Raw genomic sequence first — 23,048 nt, 5'->3', positions numbered from 1 at the left:
ATTAAACTCCATCTGCAATTTCTCCACCCATTTCTGTAGCTGATGTAGCTGATCTGTATCCAACTGTTTCCTCGCAGTCTGCAACCCCAGTAATCTTGGTGTCATTTGTAAACATTATAACCAACCAGCCTATGTTAAAGATAATAGGCACAAAATGCTGGAGTAACTCAGCGGGACAGGCAACATCTCTGGAGAGAAGGAATAGGTGGCTTTTCGGGTTGAGACCCTTCTTCAGCCTACATTACTGTCCCAAGTCATTTATATGTATCACAAAACAACAGAGATCCCAGCACAGATCCCTGAGGAACTCCACTGGTCACAGACTCCAGCCTGAATATGGTCCATCCACCACAGCCGTCGATCAATAAACCAGTTAAGAATCTGTACGACCAATGCACTGTTAATCCCATGCCTCTTCAACTTTTCGGTCTGCCTATCGTGGGCGACTTTATCAAATCTACATACTAAAACTCCCATTTGTTTGTATTTTTGTTCCTGAACTACAGCCAAAACGGTACAATATAGCGCGACAATTTTAGGCCCACCGAACAGGTCCTTCCGCCCACCGAGTCTGCATCGACCAGCGATCCCCGTATATTAACACTATCCTACACACACAAGGGACAATTATTTTGACATTTACCACGCCAATTAACCTACACACCTGTAGGTCTTTGGAGTGTGGGAGGAAACCGAAGATCTTATAGAAAACCCACGCAGGTCACGGGGAGAACGTACAAACTCCATACAGACAGCACTCCTAGTCAGGTTCAAACCCGGGTCTCTGGCGCTGTAAGCAACTCTATCGCTGTGTCATCGTGCCACCCCATTTTGACTGGTCTCTTCGGTGATTGGTAGGGGAGCGTGTGGTTTTAAGACGAGGATCGGCAGAATACAGAGTGTTGGAGGAAGGGATAGGAAAGGAAACCATCAGAGTCAATGGTGATGGATGGGAGGCTGTCAGATTGAGACCGGGAACAGAGGTGATTGCAATGGTAGGGAGCTTAGAAGGGAAACACCAATATCATGTGTTATTCACAGAATAATGTTGCGGCAGCGGTAGAGTTGCTGCCTTACAGCGAATGCAGCGCCGGAGACCCGGGTTCCATCCCGACTACCGGCGCTGTCTGTAAGGAGTTTGTACGTTCTCCCAGTGACCTGCGTGGGTTTTCTCTGAGATCTTCGGTTTCCTCCCGCACTCCAAAGACGTACAGGTGTGTAGGTTAATTGGCTTGGTGAATGTAAAAATTGTCCCTTGTGGGTGTAGGATAGTGTTAATGTGCGGGGATCGCTGGTTGGCACGGACCCTTTGGGCCAATAGGGCCTGTTTCCGCGCTGCATCTCCAAACTAAACTAAACTAAACTAGAAATAAAATAGACTATAAAATAAACTAGAATTAAATTTAATTTGGATTTCAAATCCAAAGGATCCAAAGGAAGTGTCCTATTGAATTTCCAAATTTATGTGAAATGACGCGTAAGTGGTCATTTGTGAATTTCACACCAGGGGAAAACAATTCTATAAGTTTAGAAAAAGCATTACACAACTCAATTTCTAGGCCATGGTGTCAAAGTTAACTTTTGTTCTGAGACGTTATCAGAACTAATTTAAATTAGAATTTTAAAGTGCGGTTTGCTTTCACACATTAGATCAATAATGCAGCGACAATTAACAGAGCCTGGTTGGAAAGCCTTCATGTATTTCTGTACTCCATCCATTTGCAAGTGTTGATGATGCTTAATACTTTATTGTCACGTGTACCTAGCTAGGTGCAGTGAAATCCTTTGTTTTTGCAGACAATGTACACAAAAGAGTCGCCACAAATGGGGCCAACAAAGTTACATAAAGTACTCCTCCCTACTTCGCACCCCCCCCCCCCCCACCGTATGTCCATCTATGTTGTTGGTAGGGTTGCCAACTGTCCCGTATTAGCCGGGACATCCCGTATTTTGGGCTAAATTGGTTTGTCCCGTATGGGACTGCCCTTGTCCTGTATTAGGCCCGGGGGGTGCAGTAGGCCCGGGGGGGGGGGGGCGTTGTAGGCCCGGACGCTGTAAGCCCGGACGCTGTCGGTCCGGACAGTGTAGGCCGGGCGCCGCCTGTCGGAGGTTGCGTAGCAACCCGCCTCCCGGCCCAAACGGCCGCCATTGGTGGAGCGGGAGCACCTGGGCGCTGGCTGGGTGAGGTCAAGTGGGGCGCGGGGCAGTGACGTCACCCTTTGTCCCTTATTTGGGAGTGAGGAAGTTGGCAACCCTAGTTCTTGATGCCCCCCCCCCCCCCCATGCCAGGTCCCCCTTTGATCTCTGCAACGTGGCCCTTGCACCTTGGCCCGACCTTGTCCTCGAGGCTCCGTCCTCAGCCCGACTTCGTTCGTGTCTCCGAACCGACGTCGTCCTCGGCCCAACTCGACCTCGGGGCTCTGACCCGACCCGATCACTCGCTCTGCGCCGGCTTCTCCGTAGGCCGCGGTGCCCTGTGAAGCGAGTCCTCCTCCATCGCCTGACTGCACCGGGCGAGTCCAGGTATGCTCCCTGGCAGTGTCCCAGCTCCCCGCTGCTGACCGGGAGTGTCCCTGCTCACCGTGAGTGTCCCTGCTGACCGGGAGTGTCCCTGCTGATCGGGAGTGTCCCAACTGGGTGTGCCAACTATCTCACTCCCAAATAAGGGACAAAGTGACGTCACCGCCCCACGCCCCACGTGATCTCACCCAGCCAGCGGCTCCTGCTCCACTAATTGCGGCCGCCCGGGCCAGGAGGCGGGTTATCATATCATATATATACAGCCGGAAACAGGCCTTTTCGGCCCTCCAAGTCCGTGCCGCCCAGCAATCCCCGTACATTAACACTATCCTACACCCACTAGGGACAATTTTTACATTTACCCAGCCAATTAACCTACATACCTGTACGTCTTTGTACGTATGCAACCTCTGTAAGGCAGGGCCCGGGCCTCCGGACCTACATTGTCCATCCGTACCTACACTGTCCATCGGGACCTACACTCTTCGGACCTACAGCGTCCGGGCCTACAGCGTCCCCCGGGCGTAATACGAGACAAGGACGGTCCCGTACCGTACAAACCAATTTAGCCCAAAATACGGGATGTCCCAGCTAATACGGGACAGTTGGCAACCGTAGTCCAAACCCACTGTTCACCAGGAATGTTGGCTGATGTCTGAATTGATAGAGGAGTCTAGAACAAGTGGATTCAGTTGGCAAAATTGGATTGTAATCTGGATTTAGGGACAGGGAGTGGCTGCACGGGTATTATTCAGTGCCTTCGAGGAATTAAGGAAGCTTGCAGTGATGGATTGTTTCCACCTTTTTGTCCATTTGCCAGAAAGATTTGCTGAAAGAAGTGGGCATCGCAGACATGTATAACGGGAGTCCTTTCCCTGCAAATATCCAAAGCATGAATGCTTATCTAGGGTGAGTATGACTCGTTAAACACAGTGCCTCCATTTCTCAATTACTATCGACTGCTCAACCCTTTCAGTTCAACATGAGCCAACATGATGTCAACATGTTGAGTCCCCGCGCCAATAATGATGTAAACGATATTCATTGAATCAAATTTATAAGGTCATAAGGAATAGGAATAGAATTAGGTCATTCGGCCCATCGAGTCTACTCTGCTATTCAATCATGGCTGATCTATCTCTCCCTCCTAACCCCATTCTCCTGCCTTCTCCCCATAACCTCTGACACCTGCATCTATCTATCTCTGCCTTAAAAATATCCACTGACTTGGCCTCCACAACCTTCTGTGGCAAAGTATTTCCACAGATTCACCACCCTCTGACTAAAGAAATTCCTCCTCATCTCCTTCCAAAAAGAATGTCCTTTAATTCTAAGGCTATAACCTCTAGTCCTAGACTCTGCCACTAGTTTAAGAAGCACTGTGTTAGCCCACTCATTCCTGGGATCGTTCTCGTAAACCTCCTCTGGACCCTCTCCAGAGCCAGCACATCCTTCCTCAGATATGGCGGCCACAATTGCTCACAATATTCCAAATGCGGCCTGACCAGCGCCTTGTAGAGCCTCAACATCACAATTTGGCACGAGCAATGGAGATGTAGGCCAGAGATTGTGATATTTTTAAGAAAAATAGATATTCTGGATCACTCAAAGACTGTTTAAATGGTGCTACTTACTCTGCATGGCAGTATTCCAGGTCTCTGGGGCTGCGACTGTGTAGATGAATGAAGAATTGACATAAACCTTTGACAATGATCCCAATTTTTGAGACGTGTGGAACTGAGAGAGAATATTTGATGTTGATATGACATTAATTCTGGAATGAATAACAAGTACTGTTTTCTGTAAAGAAATGTGAAATGCTACTCTCTGTGAAAGAAAATAAATCAGGAAATAGAAATATGTCCCCATCAGTAACATTCTTCGAGAAAGATAAAAGTGTTCTTTTTTTCATTCTTGAGATCTGGGCAATGGTTCGCAAGCCCATCATTTATTGATGGCGTAACTTGTAATTGTGCCAGTGAAAGTTCTTCCAAAGTAAAAGAGTCATACAGTGTGGAAACACACTTCCCACACTGACCAACATGTCCCATCTCGGTACCACGTGTTGGCGTTTTGCCAATATCCATCTAAACCTATCATATGTACCTGTCATCCTTGTATCTGGCTAAATGTTTATTAGGCGTTGTGATATTTCCTGACTTAATTACCTCCTCCGGCAGCTCTTTCCATATTCATAACAACCTTTATGCAAAAAAGTTGCCCCTCAGGTTCTTATTAAACCCTCACTTTATTTTCCCTCACTTTAAACATATGTCCTCTGGTTCCCAATTCCCAATTCCTCTACTCTGGGGAAAAGACTCGACGCATTTACCGTATCTATTAGAGTCATAGAGTGATACATTGTGGAAACAGGCCCTTCAGCTCAACATGCCCACACTGGGCAACATGTCCCAGCTACACTAGTCCCATTTGCCAGCAAATGATCCACATCTTTCCAAACCTGTCCTATCCATGTACCTGTCTAACAAATGTTGGGATAGTCCCTGCCTCAACTACCTTCTCTGGCAGCTTGTTACACCCACCACCCTTTGTGTGAAAAGATTCCTATTAAAGATTCCCCAAGATTCCTATTAAATCTTTTCCCCTTCACCTTAAACCTATGTCATCTGGCCCTCGATTCACCTAGTCTGGGCAAGAGACTATGCGCATTTACCGGATATATTCCTATCATGATCTTATACACCTCTATAAGATCACCCCTCATCCTCCTGTGCTCCAAGGAATAGAGACCCAACCTACTCAACCTCTCCCTATAGCTCAGATGCTCTAGTCCTGACAACATCCTCGTAAATCTTCTCTGTACCCTTTCCAGCTTGAGAACATCTTTCGTATAACATTGTGCCCCGAACTGAACACAATACTCTCAATGCTGTCTCACCAACGTCTTACACAAATGCAACATGACCTCCCAACTTCTATACCCAATACTCTGGCTGATGAAGGCCAATGTGCCAAAAGCCTTTTTGACCATCCGATCTACCTACTCTGCACCTGCACTCCTAGATCCCTCTGCTCTGCAACACTACCCAGAGCCCTACCATTCACCGTGTAGGACCTGCCCATGTTAGACTTCCCAAAATACAACACCTCATATTTTTCTGCATTAAATGTAAGAGACTTCCTGAGCTTCCATGAACCACATATTTTCTGCTGTGACTCGGTCTCCGGGTGCCTGTGAAAATATTCTCTTCCCTTGAAGTTTTGTGGAGTTGCCAATCTAGGAATTCCTTGCATTTGTGGTTAGTTGACTCCTCAATCTCCTTATCATTGGTTCTATGTTGCGTTTAGGTGCAAGGTCACGGGGCACTTATTAATGCCAGAGGGAGAGCTGTATAGAAGGCAGACCAGCGTGCTTCTTGACAGGCAAGAAGACACCAATCTTCTTCCATTTTGCCTGTCATTTCATATTCTTGAGCTGTGACAGCAGAGCAGTGTGTAGCTGTGTCATTGTTGTGACTGTCCACAAGATTCTCCATGCCGAGCCTTGGAAGTTCACACGGAAGAGTGAATTTTGCGTCATTTCTTTTAATGTGGGATAGCTGATGCACAATAGGCACAAAACAGATTTGATAGTGTGGATTGGATTCAGTACCAAGGAGACGATGGCAAGAGGTATGGAAGATCAAGGTGTGCTGAACGACATTAATGCTTCATTCACAAAATGCTGGAGTAACTCAGCAGGTCAGGCAGCATCTCGGGAGAGAAGGAATGGGTGACGTTTCGGGTCGAGAACCTTCGGTACAACTCGGTGGTATCTCCGTCCCCACTGCGGCCTAATATCGAGGAGTTGGCGGCTTTTCCTGGAGACTTCATGCCGCGGGCGCGGCGCGGACTTTAACATCGTGGAGCTTGCGATCCTTTGCCGAGGATCGACTGTGGAGAGCTCCAACCGCGGGGCCTGTGGACTTTAACATCGTGAAGCCCGCGGTCTCTGGTGAGAAGAGGCCGACTCGGGAGCTCCATGCCGCAGAGAGTTTCAACCGTCCCGACGCGGCGAGTTTCGATCATCCCGACGAGAGGGCCTCGGACAGTCGGCAGCGGCGACTGTGGACGGTTCAACAGCCCCGACCGCGGGTGAACAAAGAGGAAGATGATTGAACTTTATTACCTTCCATCACAGTGAGGAATGTGGAATCCGCTGTGGTGGATGTTCATGTTAAATTTTGTTTTATGTGGCTGTGTGTCTTGTTGCTTTTCACTTAGTATGGCTGTATGGTAACTGAAATTTCACTGTACCTTAATTGGTGCATGTGACAATAAATTGAATCTTGAATCTATAAGTGCATTCATTACTGCAACTTATGCACGGAGGCACAAATGCACACAAAAACACTCGCACTCACAGTCACAGTCACAAACACGCGTGTGCATGCAAATGCTTGCGCGGATACACACTAGCACACCTAGCTCAGCCATAGGTGTCCCTGCCCACTATCTCTTCTTTGCTACCCTTTGGTTCCACAACCCATTGCACTATCATGAACTTATACAGTACAGAAACATGTCCTTGCTGAATATCATCAGACACATTTCGAAACAATGGGAAAGGCTTTCTGGCATATGAGAATATTCATTTGTAAATAAAGATCATTAATTATGAGTCTTGTCATTATTAAACAAGAAATAGATACAGAAAATGCTGGAAAATGCTCAGCAGGTCAGACTGCATCATAGTAGAGAGAAACAAATGTTTCAGGCTGATGACCTTACATCAGTCTGAAGAAGGGTCTCGACCCGAAATGTCATCAGTCTGAAGAAGGGTCTCGACCCGAAATGTCACCCATTTCTTCTCTCCTGAGATGCTGTCTGACTCGCTGAGTTACTCCAGCATTTTGTGTCTACCATACATCAGAAGGGTTGTCCATTAATATAAGAGAGGCAGGTAAACATCTGCCTCATCTGGAAGGGCTGTAAAGGGATATGTTACACCTCCTACAGTTGCAAGGGAAAGTGCCAAGGCTTGGGGTAAGATGCGTGGGGAAGGATGAGCAGATCAATGAGTCTTGAGGAGAATGGTCCCTGCAGAGAGCAGAAAGGGGGGGGAGAGAAGATGTAACTGGTGGTGGAATCAAGTTGGAGCTGGCAGAGATAGCAGAGGATGATATATCGGTTAGTGAGGCTGGAGGGATCCATGCAGGGACCAGGCAGGTGGAATCATGTTGGAGCTGACCGAAACAGCAGAGGATGATATATCGGATGGTGAGAGTAGAGGGGTAAAAGTAGGGTTGCAACTGTCCCGTATTTGCCTGGACATCCCGTATATTGGGCTAAATTGGTTTGTCCCATATGGGACCGCCCTTGTCCCGTATTAGGCCCTCGCTATAGGCCCAGGACACTGTCGACCAGGGGGGTGCTCTAGGCCCGGAGGCCCGTGCGCCGCCTAACGGAGGTTGCGTAGCAATCCGCCTCCCGGCCCGAGCGGCCGCCATTGGTGGAGCGGGAGCACGTGGCCGCTGGCTGGGATTGTCCCTTATTTGGGAGTGAGAAAGTTGGCAACCCTAGGTAAAAGGTGAGGACCAGAGGACGTCCATTGCTGTTCTGTCTAGGGATGGGGGAGGTGAGGAGGGGGTTAGAGCAGACCCATAGCAATTGGATGAATATGTTTGAGGGCTTCACCAACTATGGCAGAAGGGAAGCTACACTTCCAAAAGGAGGACATTTCTGAAGCTCTAGAGCAGAAGGTCTCATCTTGAGAATAGACACGGCAAAAGCAGTGGAACTGAGTAAGTGGGATTGCATCCTTACGAAAGGCATTGTGGGAGGAGGTATAGTTGAGGGAGTCAGTGCTTTTTCAGAAGGTGTCGGTGGCAACTCTGTCTTTTGCGATGGAGACAGTCATTCAAGAAAGGGTCAGAAATCATTCCGGTGAATTTGGCGGCACGGTGGAGCTTGGTGGAGTGCAGGAAGCAGCAGCAATGTAGTTGTAGATATACTTTAGACTTTAATGATACAGCGCAGAAACAGGCCCCTCGGCCCACCGAGTCCGCACTGACCAGCGATCAGCCTGCACACTATGGCTGATAAAGAACCCGAGGACTGGGGTGGCGGGTATGCAGCTGGATGATGCTTGGAAGAAGAATATAGCCAACAGAAAGACTGGCATAGCTAGGAGCTGTGCGAGTGCCCTTGTTTACCTCCTTAATCTGTAGAAAGTGAGAGAAATTAAAAGAGAGGTTGTTGAGGGGATTTGTTATTTAACCCAACAGTGAATTTTCTTGTTTCAGATAACCCACATCCCCAGTGCACTCCTTTCAAACAACCTTTTCCCCTTCTCCTGAAACCTATGCCCTCTGGTCCTCGATTCACCTATGTAGTGGCAATCTTTGCTGCTAATGCTCAGGCCTGATGCCAGGTTTAGTTTAGTTTAGATTAGTTTAGTTTAGAGATACAGTGCGGACACAGGCCATTCGACCCACCTAGTCCGCACCGACCAGTGATCCCTGCACACTTGCGCTATCCCACACACACTAGGGACAATTTACACTTATACCAAGCCAATTAACCTACAAACCTGTACGTTTTTGGAGTGTGGGAGGACACCGAAGATCTCGGAGAAAACCCACGCAGGTCACGGGGAGAACGTACAAACTCCGTACAGACAGCTCCCATAGTCGGGATGGAACCCGGGTCTCCGGGGCTGCAAGCACTGTAAGGCAGCAACTCTACCGCCGCGCCGCCGGTCTCAGCTTGAAACAGACTTACATAGATGCTCCGTGACCCACCATGTACCTTCTTCCAACATTCTGTTTCTGTTTGAAGAGGTTTTTTCTTGGAAGGGTGGATATAGTCTTACATATAATTATTTTTAATGATTATCCTGTTGCACATGTTTATGGACTTCCCGGTACAATTTGCAGAGTCTGTTTGACCTACTGACTATCCCGCGGTCTAGGCTTAAGCTCAAGGGTGACCGCGCTTTTTGCGGTTGCAGCTCCTAGACTGTGGAACAGCATCCCTCTCCCCATCAGAACTGCCCCCTCCATCGACTCCTTTAAGTCCAGGCTCAAAACCTATTTCTACTCCCTAGCATTTGAGGCCCTCTGAGGGGGCGCTGTGAACTGTTTATGTAGGTGCTGTTATGTTTGTGTGCCATTGTATGTTCGTTTCTTAGTACCTGAACTGATGTACAGCACTTTGGTCAACGTGGGTTGTTTTAAAATGTGCTATACAAATACAATTGACTTGACTTGACATGTTTTTTTGCTTACATCTTAGCTGAAACCGCAAAACCATGACGACTCCACTTCTTGCACATTTTAGAAACTTGGGAATGTTTGTAAAAATGTTGGAAAAAAACAATAATATGTAAACCGTATTAATGCCTTTAAACTCATTCATCCCCATTAAACAGAATTTGGAATAAAGAATAATTAACATAGAAAAGTAGAGCAGAGGCCTTTTGGTGCACAATGACTGTGCCGAACATGATGCCAAGCTAAGCTAATCTCATCTCCTGCAAATGATCTATACCCCTTCATTCCCCGCACACCCATTATTTATTCGACTTAGGTCATAAAGTCATACGGTCGTAAGTGCCAGGAGCAGAATTAGGCCATTCGGCCCATCAAGTCCACTCCACCATTCAATCATGGCTGATCTATTTCTCCCTCTTCACCCCATTCTCCTGCCTTCTCCCCATAACCCCTGACACCTGCCTGCATTCCTCTTTGTATAGAGCCCGACCGATCAGTAGAGCTCTGGATCTTGGTGCTGATGTCGTGGTGACTGGAAGATGCGTTGACAGTGCTATCGTTCTGGGACCCCTAATTCATTCTGTAAGTAACTCTCTACGTAACTATCATCCAAGCTTTTTTCATGATAGCAAAATTGTGCATATTCCAAATGGAACTGTTAACGGTCCATTGAAAAAAGTATGTGTAAATAGGAAAGTTGCATGCATAAATTAACTATGTTTTCTAACAGATGTAAAATGGGTACCCTTTTAAAGTACGGACTTAGAAATTTCCAATTTTACATTACTGAAGGCTATTCCCAACAGAAACACTGTGGTTCGAGCAGACCAATAAAGGTAATGAGGGGCTAGGAAGGTAATTGTGTGCAGCACCTTTCATGATGTCAGATTGCCCCAAAGCACTTTACAACGTAGTAAAGTGTTTATGAAGTAGAACTACTATCATACTGCAACAAACGCCATAGTTAATGTGCACACGGCCAGTTGAAACACATATAAGGTCATAAGTGATAGGAGAAGAATTAGGCCATTCGGCCCATCAAGTCTCCTCCACCATTCAATCCTGCCTGATCTATCTCTCCTTCCTAACCCCATTCTCCTGCCTTCTCCCCATAACCCCAGACACCCATACTAATCACAAATCTTTCTATCTCTGCCTTAATAATATCCACTCTGGGAGGAAACCGAAGTTCTCGGAGAAAACCCACGCAGGTCACAGGAAGAATTGGCCTCCACAGCCTTCTGTGGCAAATAATTCCACAGAATGATGTAAACTATATTCAATGAATCAAATTTATAAGGTCATAAGGAATAGGAGTAGAATTAGGCCATTCGGCCCATCAAGTCTACTCCGCCATTCAATCATGGCTGATCTATCTCTCCCTCCTAAACCCATTCTCCTGCCTTCTCCCCATAACCCCTGACACCTGCACTAATCAAGAATCTATCTATCTCTGCCTTAAAGATATCCACTGACTTGGCCTCCACAACCTTTTGTGGCAAAGTATTTCCACAGATTCACCACCCTCTGACTAAAGAAATTCCTCCTCATCTCCTTCCTAAAGAGAACGTCCTTTAATTCTGAGGCTCTGACCTCTAGTCCTAGACTCTCCCACTAGTGGAAACATCCTCTCCACATCCATTCTATCCAAGCCTTTCACTGTTTGGTTTCAATGAGGTCCCCCTGTATATGAAAATAATCTTGCCAATGCCCGTGCCCTATTATTACACGTAATTGCTTGACTTTGTGAAGTTGAGCCTGTGGAGGCATAGCTCTTGAGAGAGTTTACAGATTTGCTCAACAGGGGCTATAATCTTTGCACACATAATTACATGCCTCTTCCCCAGGATTTCCAACTTTGCCTTTGTTACTTTGGTCACATATCATTAAACTCCTACTCAAAAAATTGCTGCATCGACAAGGCCACTGAGGCACCATGAAAAATACATTAATCATGTATTAATTTTTTAAGTAGGCTTGAAATTGTAGAATGAAGTGACTAAGAAGACTTGCAAAGTATCGGATTACTTCTGCCCAGGGAAGGTCGAAGCTGACTGCTGCGTTTAGTATTATTAAATGAGGTGGCCTTTCAATGTCATTCCAATGGAACCCACTAGACATGGGAAATTGCTTTAACTGTGACTAACTGTGACAGTAATTTGGCCAACCTGACACCTCCAATTTGTGTGGGCAAAACTGGAACTGGATGCAAGGTTATTGAATGTAAATGTGTGTCTGATGGGGAAAAACAATGTTAGATGCATTAACATGGTTCCTGGCAGGAAATGCACTGTCAAATTTACCAATCGATGTCAAAAGTCAAGAGTGTTTTATTGCCATATGTCTCAGATGGAACAATGAAATTCTTACTTGCAGCAGCTCAACAGAATGTGTAAACATAGTACACTGTAAATAATAATAATAATAATAATAATAATAATAATAATATCGATTGTAGTTCAGAGCTTATTTGATGAATCACAATCCAGATGTGATGAGTCACAATCCAGATGTGATGTATCACAATCCAGAAGTGATTGGTAATTATAATCAACTCCAAATAATACAATTTTTCACCATGTAGTGGAAAAACAAAATCTCAGCAATGTTATCTAATTTCTCAGGAAATTTCCGTGAAGAGTGACAAACGTATTCTCCCGAAACGACGATTGATCAGTCACCCTCCTCCATTTGGAATTTCTATTTCAGATTTCCACCACTTCGTTTGAATCTGATAATTGCAAAATAACACACCTCGCCATCATAGAGTTATACAGCACGGAAACTGGTCCTTCAGCCAAGCTCATCCATGCCAACCAAGATGCCCATCTAAACTATTCCCATTTGGTGCATAGCCCTCCAAAGTATTCCTATTCACGTACCTGTCCAAGTTTCTTTTATATGCCTCAACTACCACCTCCGTCAACTCAAGAGTTGGCATACGTGAGCAGATTGTGCCTATCTTCAGAAGCAGAATTTTGTGAAAAAGTTAGATATTATTTAAGGCTAGATGCAACTTATCATCCGGTAGGTTATGTATGGATATAAAAAGTTGATGTAAATAAGTTTCCTTTCATCCTTGCGAGCTTGCTCTTCATTTTGTTTCCATATATTTAGTTTTCTTAACATCCTGATTTAGTATTTTATTGCAGTTTGGCTGGAAACAAAATGAGTTTGACCTGTTGGCTGCAGGAAGGTAAACCTTTTCCTTGTCTTTTATATAAAGATTTCATGCTGCTGTGCCGTTTACTTCTGACATATTACTATCCACCTTCCTTTTCCAAAGCTTTTTGCTTGCGATATTATTTATTTTCATAATTAATTGCAATTTATTCATCTGATTTGAATGTAATTTACACATGAGACCTTTTATTGTTTTATGATTTCTGTGAATGGATTAGAGATTTTTTAAAGAATATATAGAATCATAGAGTTCTACAGTGTTGAAACAAGTCCTTCGGCTCAACTTGCCTACACCAGCCAACATGTCCCATCTACACTAGTCCCACCTGCTTGCATTTGGCCCATATCCCTCCATACCTGTCCTATCCATATACCCGTCTAAACGTTGCTTAAACGTTGCGATAGTACCTCCCTCAACTACCTCCTCCAGCAGCTCGTTCCATACACCCACCACCCTTTGCGTGAAAAGGTTACCCCTCAGGTTCCTATTAAATCTTTTTCCCCCTCACCTTAAACCCATGTCCTCTGGTTTTCGATTCCTCTTCTCTGAGCAATAGACTCTGTGCTTCTACCCAATCTATTCCTCTCATGATTTTGTACCCCTCTATGAGATCATCCCTCATCCCCCTTGGCTCCAAGGAATAGAGTCCCAGTCTGCTAAACCTTTACCTAAAGCCCAGGCCCTCGAGTCCTGGCAACAACCTTGTAAATCTTCTCTGCACCCTTTCCAATTTGACATCTTTCCTGTAACATGGTACCCCAAAACTGAACACAATACTTTAAATACGGCCTCACAACTGCAAACATGACCTCCCAACTCCAATACTCAATGCTCTGACTGATGAAGGCCAATGTACCAAAAGCCCTTTTGACCACCTTATCTACCTGTGATGTCACTTTCAACAAACATAATACACTTAATAAAAATATATTATGCACGTTTTTCTAATCATAAACCCCGATTGAAGCATAAGAAACTTAATTTTTTTGCATGATCTTATGATATGTAGGTGTTCATTTCGATACGATACAACACGATAGAACTTTATTTATCCCAGGAGGGAAATTGATCTGCCAACAGTCGTAAAGCACAAGTGTCATAAGATAAATGGTTTATCACAAAAAATATATATATGAACATGTAACAGTTTTATTTTTCAATACATTTGTACCTTGAAGCAATCATTATTAATCTCTTAATTAAACAGATAACACTTTGACATAAGTTCAAGCATTCTTAACAATTACTACAATGCTTCTTCCTATACCTTTGTGTGTTATAACATTTTAAAGTTATTATTAATATGTAAGAGGAGACAAAAAATGCTGGAGTAACTCAGCGGGTCAGGCAGCATCTCAAGAGAGAAGGAATGGGTGACGTTTCGGGTCGAGACCCTTCTTCAGACTGAGGTTGATTAGGGCAGAGCTGTAGATGTTGTACACGTTGATTTCAGTAAGGCATACAACCAGGTTCTGTGTGGAAGGCTGCTGAAAGGTTAAATCCCATGGAATTCAAGGAAAGATAGTTGAAGGGATAGAAAATTGTCTTTGAGGAAGGAAGCAGAGGGTGATCGTGGAAGGTTGCTCTTCGGACTGGAGGCCTGTGACTAATGGTGTGCCTCAGGAATTAGTGCTGGGCCCCATTACTGTTAATCACCTATATCAATGATTTGGATGAGAACATACACGACAAAATTAGCAAGTTTGCAGATGATACAAAAGTGGGCGGTATTGTAAATAGAGAAGATGGTGATCAAAAGTTGCAGCAGAGTCTTGATGGGCTGGGCAGGTGGGATGAGGAATGGTTGATGGAATTTAATACAGAGAAATGTGAGTGTAGCGGCAACTTAGTCAATAGACAATAGACAATAGGTGCAGGAGGAGACCATGCGGCCCTTCGAGCCATTCAATGTGATCATGGCTGATCATTCTCAATCAGTACCCCGTTCCTGTCTTCTCCCCATACCCCCTGACTCCGCTATCCTTAACAGCTCTATCTAGCTCTCCTTCCCAATAAAGTCCCTAAGCCTACCACATTCACGAAAGGAGTGGAGTGAACATTCTTGACGCAAACAACGATAGAGATCTTCACGAGTTTCAGTTTAATTAGTCGTTTATTGAAGTAGTAATACAAACAGATTAGTATATCTCCAGTCATTGACTTGGTACGAAGTTGTATCTTACCAGGCTCCTATCGTGTTTGAAGCATTATGTCAGTGCATCCCCAATTATACTCATAATTCTGGCTCCTCCTAGTCCATATATGCACATATGCCCACATATGTAAGCCACGATAACCCCCAAGTGCCCAAAAATGATACAGCAGGATACAAAATAATATAATGTGCTAAGACAGCTAGTAAACACAAATGGCTCCCACAGTGAGGCATTGGTTTTTAGGAGCACAAACATAGGGTGGACCTACACAGTGAACGGTGGTGCTCTGGAGAGTGTTGTAGAGCGGAGGGATGGAGGAGTATAAGTACATTGTTTGTCGAAAGTGGCATCACAGGAAGATTGGGTCAAAAAGGCTTTTGGCACATTGCCCTTCATCAGTCACACATTGCCCTTCATCAGTCACACATTGCCCTTCATCAGTCACACATTGCCCTTCATCAGTCACACATTGCCCTTCATCAGTCATATATTGCCCTTCACCCCTTAGTTGGAAGGTCATGTTGCAGTTGTATAAGACGTTGGTGAGGCCACTTTCAAAGTATCGTGTTCAGTTTTGGGCACCGTGTTTACAGGAAAGATGGAAAAAGTGCAGAGATGATTTACGAGGATGTTGCCTGGACTCGAGGGCCTGAGCTTTCGGGAGAGGTTGAGCAGGCCAGGACTCTATCCCTTGGAGTGTAGGAGAATGAGGGGTGAGCTTGTGTAAAAAATCATGAGAGGAGAAGATCGGGTAGACGTACTGTATTGAGCCTCTTGCCCAGAGTAATTGAATGGAAACCAGAGGACATGGATTTAAGGTGGGGGGGGGGGGGGGGGGGGGAGATTTAGTAGGAGCCTGAGGGGTAACTTTTTCACGCAAAGGGTGGAGGGTGTATGGAACCTGCTGCCGGAGCAGGTAGTTGAGGCAGATACTGTTGCAACGTTTAAGAAACAATCAGACAGGTACATGGATAGGACTGGTTTGGAGGGATATGTGCTAAATCTAGGCAGGTGGGACGAGTGTACATGGAGCATGTTGGGCGGAAAGACCTGTTTCCACGCTGTATCACTCTATGACTGTGTAATTGTCCCACGGTCCTCCCAGCTTCTTCCCAAGCCCAAGCTATTGCTCCCTCCCTCCAGACCTCTGTTATACCACCACCACCACCAACCAATGTCTCCCAAATATAGACACAAAATGCTGGAGTAACTCAGCGGGACAGCCAGCATCTGTGGAGAGAAGGAATGGGTGACGTTTCGGGTCGAGACCCTTCTTCAGACTAAGTCCCGCTAAGTTACTCCAGCATTTTTGTGCCTATCTTTGGTTTATACCAGCATCTGCAGTCCCTTCCTACACACAATGTCTCCCAAATACTGGGATTGTCCGCAAGGATCTCCTGCTCGTATCTCTTAGTTTTGGTTTTCCCTGTCAGTGCAGCTGGATGGCAGCTTGGAATGTCCACGATTTCCTGCCCATAAATTTAGCAGCACAACAGGTTCTGTGTTTGTTGTGTTTACCCTCCCCCAAGGCCATGCTCCTTTCATATACATAACTGTACTTCTGTTGTCTGAAGATGGGTCCCGACTCAAAGCGTCAGCCATTCTCTCCAGAGATGCTGCCTGTCCCGCTGAGTTACTCCAGCATTTTGTGTCTCCCCACTCTACCTCTATTCTTATGTACATAGGAAGGAACTGCAGATGCTGGTTTATACTAAAGATAGACTCAAAATGCTGGAGTAACTCAGCGGGACAGGCAGCACCTCTGGAGAGAAGGAATAGGTGATGTTTCAGGTCGGGTTGGGTCTGGTCTGCAGAAGGCTCTCGACCCAAAACGTCACCCATTCCTTCTCTCCAGAGATGCTGCCTGAGCCACTGAGTTACTCCAGCATTCTGTGTCTAACTTCGGTGTACACCCATTCCTTCTCTCCAGAGATGCTGCCTGGCCCGCTGAGTTACTCCAGCATTGTGTGTCTATCTTTGGTGTACACCCATTCCTTCTCTCCAGAGATGCTGCCTGAGCCACTGAGTTACTCCAGCATTTTGTGTCTATCTACTATTCTTGTTGCTTCTCTATTGTCCATGTCATTCTTAATGATTTCTTTTAATGAGATCCCCAGATTATGTCCATTGAAGTGGAATTTGTCATCATCTCGCAAGAACAAGGATTACTTAAATCAATATCACAATAGACAATAGACAATAGGTGCAGGAGTAGGCCATTCGGCCCTTTGAGCCAGCACCACCATTCAATGTGATCATGGCTGATCATTCTCAATCAGTACCCCGTTCCTGCCTTCTCCCCATACCCCCTGACCCCGCTATCCTTAAGAGCTCTATCTAGCTCTCTCTTGAAAGCATTCAGAGAATTGGCCTCCACTGCCTTCTGAGGCAGAGAATTCCACAGATTTACAACTCTCTGACTGAAAAAGTTTTTCCTCATCTCCGTCCTAAATGGCCTACCCCTTATTCTTAAACTGTGGCCCCTGGTTCTGGACTCCCCCAACATTGGAAACATGTTTCCTGCCTCTAACGTGTCCAACCCCTTAATAATCTTATATGTTTCAATAAGATCCCCTCTCATCCTTCTAAATTCCAGTGTATACAAGCCTAGTCGCTCCAGTCTTTCAACATATGACAGTCCCGCCATTCCGGGAATTAACCTAGTAAACCTACGCTGCACGCCCTCAATAGCAAGAATATCCTTCCTCAAATTCCTCACATCAAATCTTGAAGCTCGTAGAGGGTGAAGTTTTTCCAATCTGGGTTTGAATGAGCGTAAATCCCAGAGGCAACAGGAACCGATCATGCTCATTACTCTACTAATTTCACTGGATTATGTATTTTGCATGCATACGTTTCTGATGCATTTCTAAACTTTCTGAATCCATTTTAAGAATTCAGAGTGCATTTTCTCTTTGGCATCTAGTCTTGCAGGTCATCTGATCGAGTGTGGTGCCCAGTGCACGGGTGGAATATTCACAGACTGGCACAAAGTTCCTGACTGGTATTAAAACAATTTTTACTATTTTTACTCCAAGAATATTTGTATTATACAAATAAATATTATGTTACAATGTAGTACTTTTAAAAGACATTTAGACGGAGATATATGCATACAAGGAGCATACGGCTGTTGTAAACCAGCATCTGCAGTTCCTTCCAGCTGAGTTACTCCAGCATTTTGTGAATAAATCAATCTGCAGTTCCTTCCGACATGTTTACTGTTCACGTGTCTATTAATGGCCCAACAGCCTCAGAGTGTCATACAGCCCCTCGGCCCAACTTGCCCAAGCCAACCACACGCCCCATCCACACTAGTCCCACCTGCCTGCATTTGGCCTGTATCCTTCTAAACCTGCCCTATCCATGCACCTGTCCAACTGTTTTTTAAACGTGGTGATCGTACCTACCTCAGCCAGCTCCTCTGGCAGCTCGTTCCGTATACATACCACCCTTTGTATAAAAAAGTTGCCCCTCAGGTTCCTATTAAATCTGCCATCTGTACAAATACCAAGACCCCATTTCATATCATTCTTCTCTGCAATTCCAGGAGTTACAGATGCCCTTTTAAATCCCCTTTTCCCATATCGCAAGTACCAAATCCCTTTTTTCCAGGTGAAGCAGTGATTTACTTCTTGTATTCCAGTTTAAAATCCTGCAACGGGGGCTTATAGATTATAGAACGTAGAACGGGAGAGCACCAAAACAGGCTAATTGGCCCACAACGTCTGTGTTAAACATGATGCCAAGTTAAACTAATATTCATACAGAACAGAAACTGGCCCTTCGGCCAAACTTGCCCTTGATGCCCCATCTATGCTAGTTGCACCTGCCCGCATTTGGCCTATGTCTCTCTAAATCTTCCCTATACCTGTCCAAATGTCTTTTAAATGTTATTATAGTACTTTTAAATGTTGTTCTCTTCTGTCTGCATGTAATCCATATCTCTCCACTCCCTGCATATTCATGTGCCTATCTAAACACCACTTGCGAATCTGCTTCCACTTCCACTCCTGGTAGTGTGATCCAGCGTCTACCAATCTCTGTGGAAAAAAACCCAATCTAAACAAGCATACAAACAAACAAAATCTTCTTTAAACTTTACCTCTCTCTCCATGCCCTCTGGTGTTTAACATTTCCACCCTGTAAAGAAAATAACCTACTCTCCACTCTATCTACGCCTCTCACAGGTTTACAAAAACTTGTCAAGTCATTCATCAGCCTCTGAAGCTCCAAAGGAAACAATCCAAGTTTATCCAACTCTTCCCTTTGGTTAATGTACTCTAATCCAAATAATGTGGTGTCCTAAGTCTTGGGAAAGTCAAACTTAAACCAAATGGTAAACACAAAATACTGGAGTAACTCAGCGGGACAGGCAGCGTCTCTGGAGAGAAGTAATAGGTGACGTTTCGGGTCGAAACCCTTCTTCAGACTGGTCAGGGGAAAGGGAAACGAGAGATCCAGGCAGCAATGTAGAGAGATATAGAACAAATAAATGAAAGATATGCAAAAAAGTAACGATGATAAAGGAAACAGGCCATTGTTAGCTATTGGCTAGGTGAGAACGGGAACCTGGTGCGGCTTGGGTGGGGGAGGGATGGAAAGAGAGGGGGTGCAAGGGTTACTTGAAGTTCGAGAAATCAATATTCATACCACTGTGGCTGTAAGCTGCCCAAGCAAAATATGAGTGCTGTTCCTCCAAATTACGATTAGCCTCACTCTGACAATGGAGGAGGCCCAGTACAGAAAGGACAGAGTAGGAATGGGAAGGAGAATTGAAGTATTTGGCAACCGGGAGATCAGGTAGGTTCAGGTGGGCTGAGCGAAGGTGTTCTGCGAAACGATCACCTAGTCTACATTTAGTCTCGCCGATGTATGAGTCCACATCTTGAACAACGGATACAGTAGATGAGGTTGCAGGAGGTGCAAGTGAATCTCTGCCTAACCTGAGGGGACTGTCGGGGTACCTGCACAGGGTCGAGGGAGGAGATTTAGGGATTGGTGTTGCATCTCCTGCGGTTGCAGGGGAAGATACCTTGGGAGGGGGTGATTTGGGTGTGAGGGCTTAATCTATGATGGAAGAGGGGACCTCCCGTTCCCTAAAAAATTAGGACATCTCGGATATCCTAGAATGGAACACCTCATCTTGGCGCAGATGCGGCGTAGATGGAGGAATGGGGAGTAGGGTATAGAGGTTTTGCAGGAAGCAGGGTGGGAAGAAGTGTAGTCGAGATAGTTGTGGGAGTCAGTGCATTTGTAATAGACGTCAGTCGATAGTCTATCTCCTGTGATGGAGACGGTGAGATCAAGAAAGGGGAGGGAGGTGTCGGAGATGGTCCAAATGAATTTGAGTGTAGGGTGGAAATTGTTGGTGAAGTTAATGAAGTCCATGAGTTCTGCATGGGTGCAGGAGGTGGCACCGATGCAGTCATCAATGTAAAGGAGATTGAGTTTGGAGGTAGGCCAGTGTACACCTGGAACGGGGATTGTTCATCGTACCCTACAAAGAGGCAGGCATAGCTAGGGCCCATGCGGGCGCCCATGTCTACGCCTTGGACAGGGGAAGCGGGAGGAGTGGAAGGAGACGTTGTTAAGGGTGAGGACCAGTTCTGCTAGGCGGAGAGCACTAGTAGAAGGAAATGGGCTGGTTCTGCAGTCGAGGAAGAAACGGAGGGCTTTCAGATACCCCGCTGCCCCGCACTTGCTCCCCCTTCCCTGAGCCACAACAGAGACAGTCCCCCTCGTCCTTTCACCCCATCAGCCATTACATACAAGACATAAACCTCTGACATTTCCGCCACCTCCAACGGGATCCCACCACCCGCCACATTTTCCCATCTCCACCCCTTTCCGCTTTCTGCAGAGACCACTCCCTCCGCAGCTCTCTGGTTAACTCGTCTCTTCCCACCCAAACCACCCCCTCCCCAGGTACTTTCCACTGCAACCTCAGGAGATGCAACACCTGTCCCTATACCTCCTCCCTCGACTCTGTCCAGGGACCCCGACAGTCCTTTCAGGTCAGGCAGAGGTTCACTTGTACCTCCTCCAACCTCATCTACTGTGCCGTTGTTCAAGATGTGGATTCTTACACATCGGCGAGACCAAACGCAGACTGGGCGATCGTTTTCGTGGAACACCTTCGCTCAGCCCACGTGAACCAACCTGATCTCCCGGTTGCTGCACACTTTAATTCCCATTCCCATTCCCACACTGACCTTTCTGTCCTCAGTCTCCTCCATTGTCAGAGTGAGGCCAAACGCAAATTGGAGGAACAGCATCTCATATTTCACTTGGGCAGCTTACAGCCCAGTGGTGTGAATATTGATTTCTCTAACTTCAAGTAACCCCTGCACTCCCGCTCTCTCTCCATTCCTCCCCAAGTCGCACCAGGTTCCCGTTCTCACCTCACAAGCAGCTAGCAATGGCCTGTTTCCTTTATTATCGTTACTTTTTTCAATATCTTTAATTCAATTGTTCTATATCTCTCCACATCACTATCTATATCTCTCGTTTCACTCTCCCCTGAATAATCTGAAGAAGAGTCGCGACCCGAAATGCCACCCATTCCTTCTCTCCAGAGATGCTGCCTGTCCCGCTGAGTTACTCCAACATTTTGTGTCTATCTTCGGTTTAAACCAGAGTCTGCAGTTCCTTCTTACACACCCTTCCTGTTATGGGGCAACCAAAAATACACCCACTACTCCAAATGTGGCCTAACCAAAGTAATACAGAGCTGCATCACAAAGTAAAACAAAAAAAAATTATGGAGCACCATCAGAGTAGCATCAAAGTTAAAATATGGAGGATATTAAGGATTATTATTTAGACCACTTGGATCTGATCCGTTCTGAGTAAAACAAAAAATATTTTTACATCTCAAACTCAACTGGGCAGCACGGTGGCGCAGTGGTAGAGTTGCTGCCTTACAGCAAATGCAGCACCGGAGACCCGGGTTCCATCCCGACTACGGGTGCTGTCTGTACGGAGTTTGTACGTTCTCCCCGTGACCTGCGTGGGTTTTCTCCGAGATCTTCGGTTTCCTCCCACACTCCAAAGACGTGCAGGCTTGTAGGTAAAATTGGCTTGGTAAATGTAAACATTGTCCCTAGTGGGTGGAGGATAGTGTTGATGTGCGGGGATCGCTGGTTGGCGTGGACCCGGTGGGCCGAAAGGGCCTGTTTCCGCGCTGTATCTCTAAACTGAAACTAAACTAACTCATCGTGGATAATCAGTTTATCGATTTCTATTATAAATTGTGTAGTTATTAATCTGTTGTATTTTCATTGCATTTATTTCAGATACTGTATTTGTGCCTCGTAATTCAAATGTACACTGATTGCGTCTGTCTTATCTATTTCCAGGGATAACATTGGTTTTCCAGTGGTTGAATGTTCCCCTGATGGAAGTTTCATCCTTTCTAAACCACCTAAAACTGGAGGCCTGGTGTCATTTGGTACCGTTACTGAGCAACTTGTCTATGAGATTGGCGATCCCCGTAACTACCAATTGCCTGATGTTGTCTGCAACTTCTCTCAAGTTACTGTGTCTGAAATTTCAGGTCTGTTCCTTTTATTATCTCTTTCAAATGCACAAAGCATAAAAGACAGTATTGAAATCTATAAACATTCACTTAACATTCCAGATTATGTTGACAAAAGATTACGATATCAGTTGGACTGAGGAATGGTTAATGAAGTTTCATCAGATAAGTGCAAGGTGTTACATTTTGGGAAGTCAAACTAGGCCAGGACCTACACAGTGAATGGCAGGGCTCTGGGGAGTGTTGTAGGGCAGTGCAGGTATGCACAGTTCCTTGAAAGTGGCATCACTGGTAGATAGGGTGGTGAAGAAGACTTTTGGCACATTGGCCTTCATCAGGCCGGTGGCACTGACTGCAGGCCGGTGGCACTGACATCGCACTTGATGAAGACACTGGAGCGTCTGGTCCTCGCCCATCTCCGCCCCCCTGGTGAG

At 45.7% G+C, this 23,048-nt stretch overlaps 1 protein-coding gene across 1 annotated transcript in view; it reads left to right on the top strand.

Moving 5' to 3' along the window:
* Positions 1-23,048, top strand: part of LOC144597784 (uncharacterized) — a 126,188-nt gene that overhangs the window by 15,054 nt on the left and 88,086 nt on the right. The window contains exons 5-9 of the mRNA XM_078407366.1: positions 3,341-3,429; positions 10,217-10,316; positions 12,887-12,930; positions 18,001-18,078; positions 22,436-22,632. Coding sequence (XP_078263492.1) covers positions 3,341-3,429; positions 10,217-10,316; positions 12,887-12,930; positions 18,001-18,078; positions 22,436-22,632 — 508 coding nt within the window. The remainder of the gene's footprint in view (positions 1-3,340; positions 3,430-10,216; positions 10,317-12,886; positions 12,931-18,000; positions 18,079-22,435; positions 22,633-23,048) is intronic.

Source organism: Rhinoraja longicauda, chromosome 1, assembly GCF_053455715.1.
Source record: "Rhinoraja longicauda isolate Sanriku21f chromosome 1, sRhiLon1.1, whole genome shotgun sequence".
Taxonomy (NCBI): Eukaryota; Metazoa; Chordata; class Chondrichthyes; order Rajiformes; family Arhynchobatidae; genus Rhinoraja; species Rhinoraja longicauda.
The sequence above is the reverse complement of the archived record's forward strand: the minus strand, read 5'-3'. Positions and strand labels throughout refer to the sequence as shown.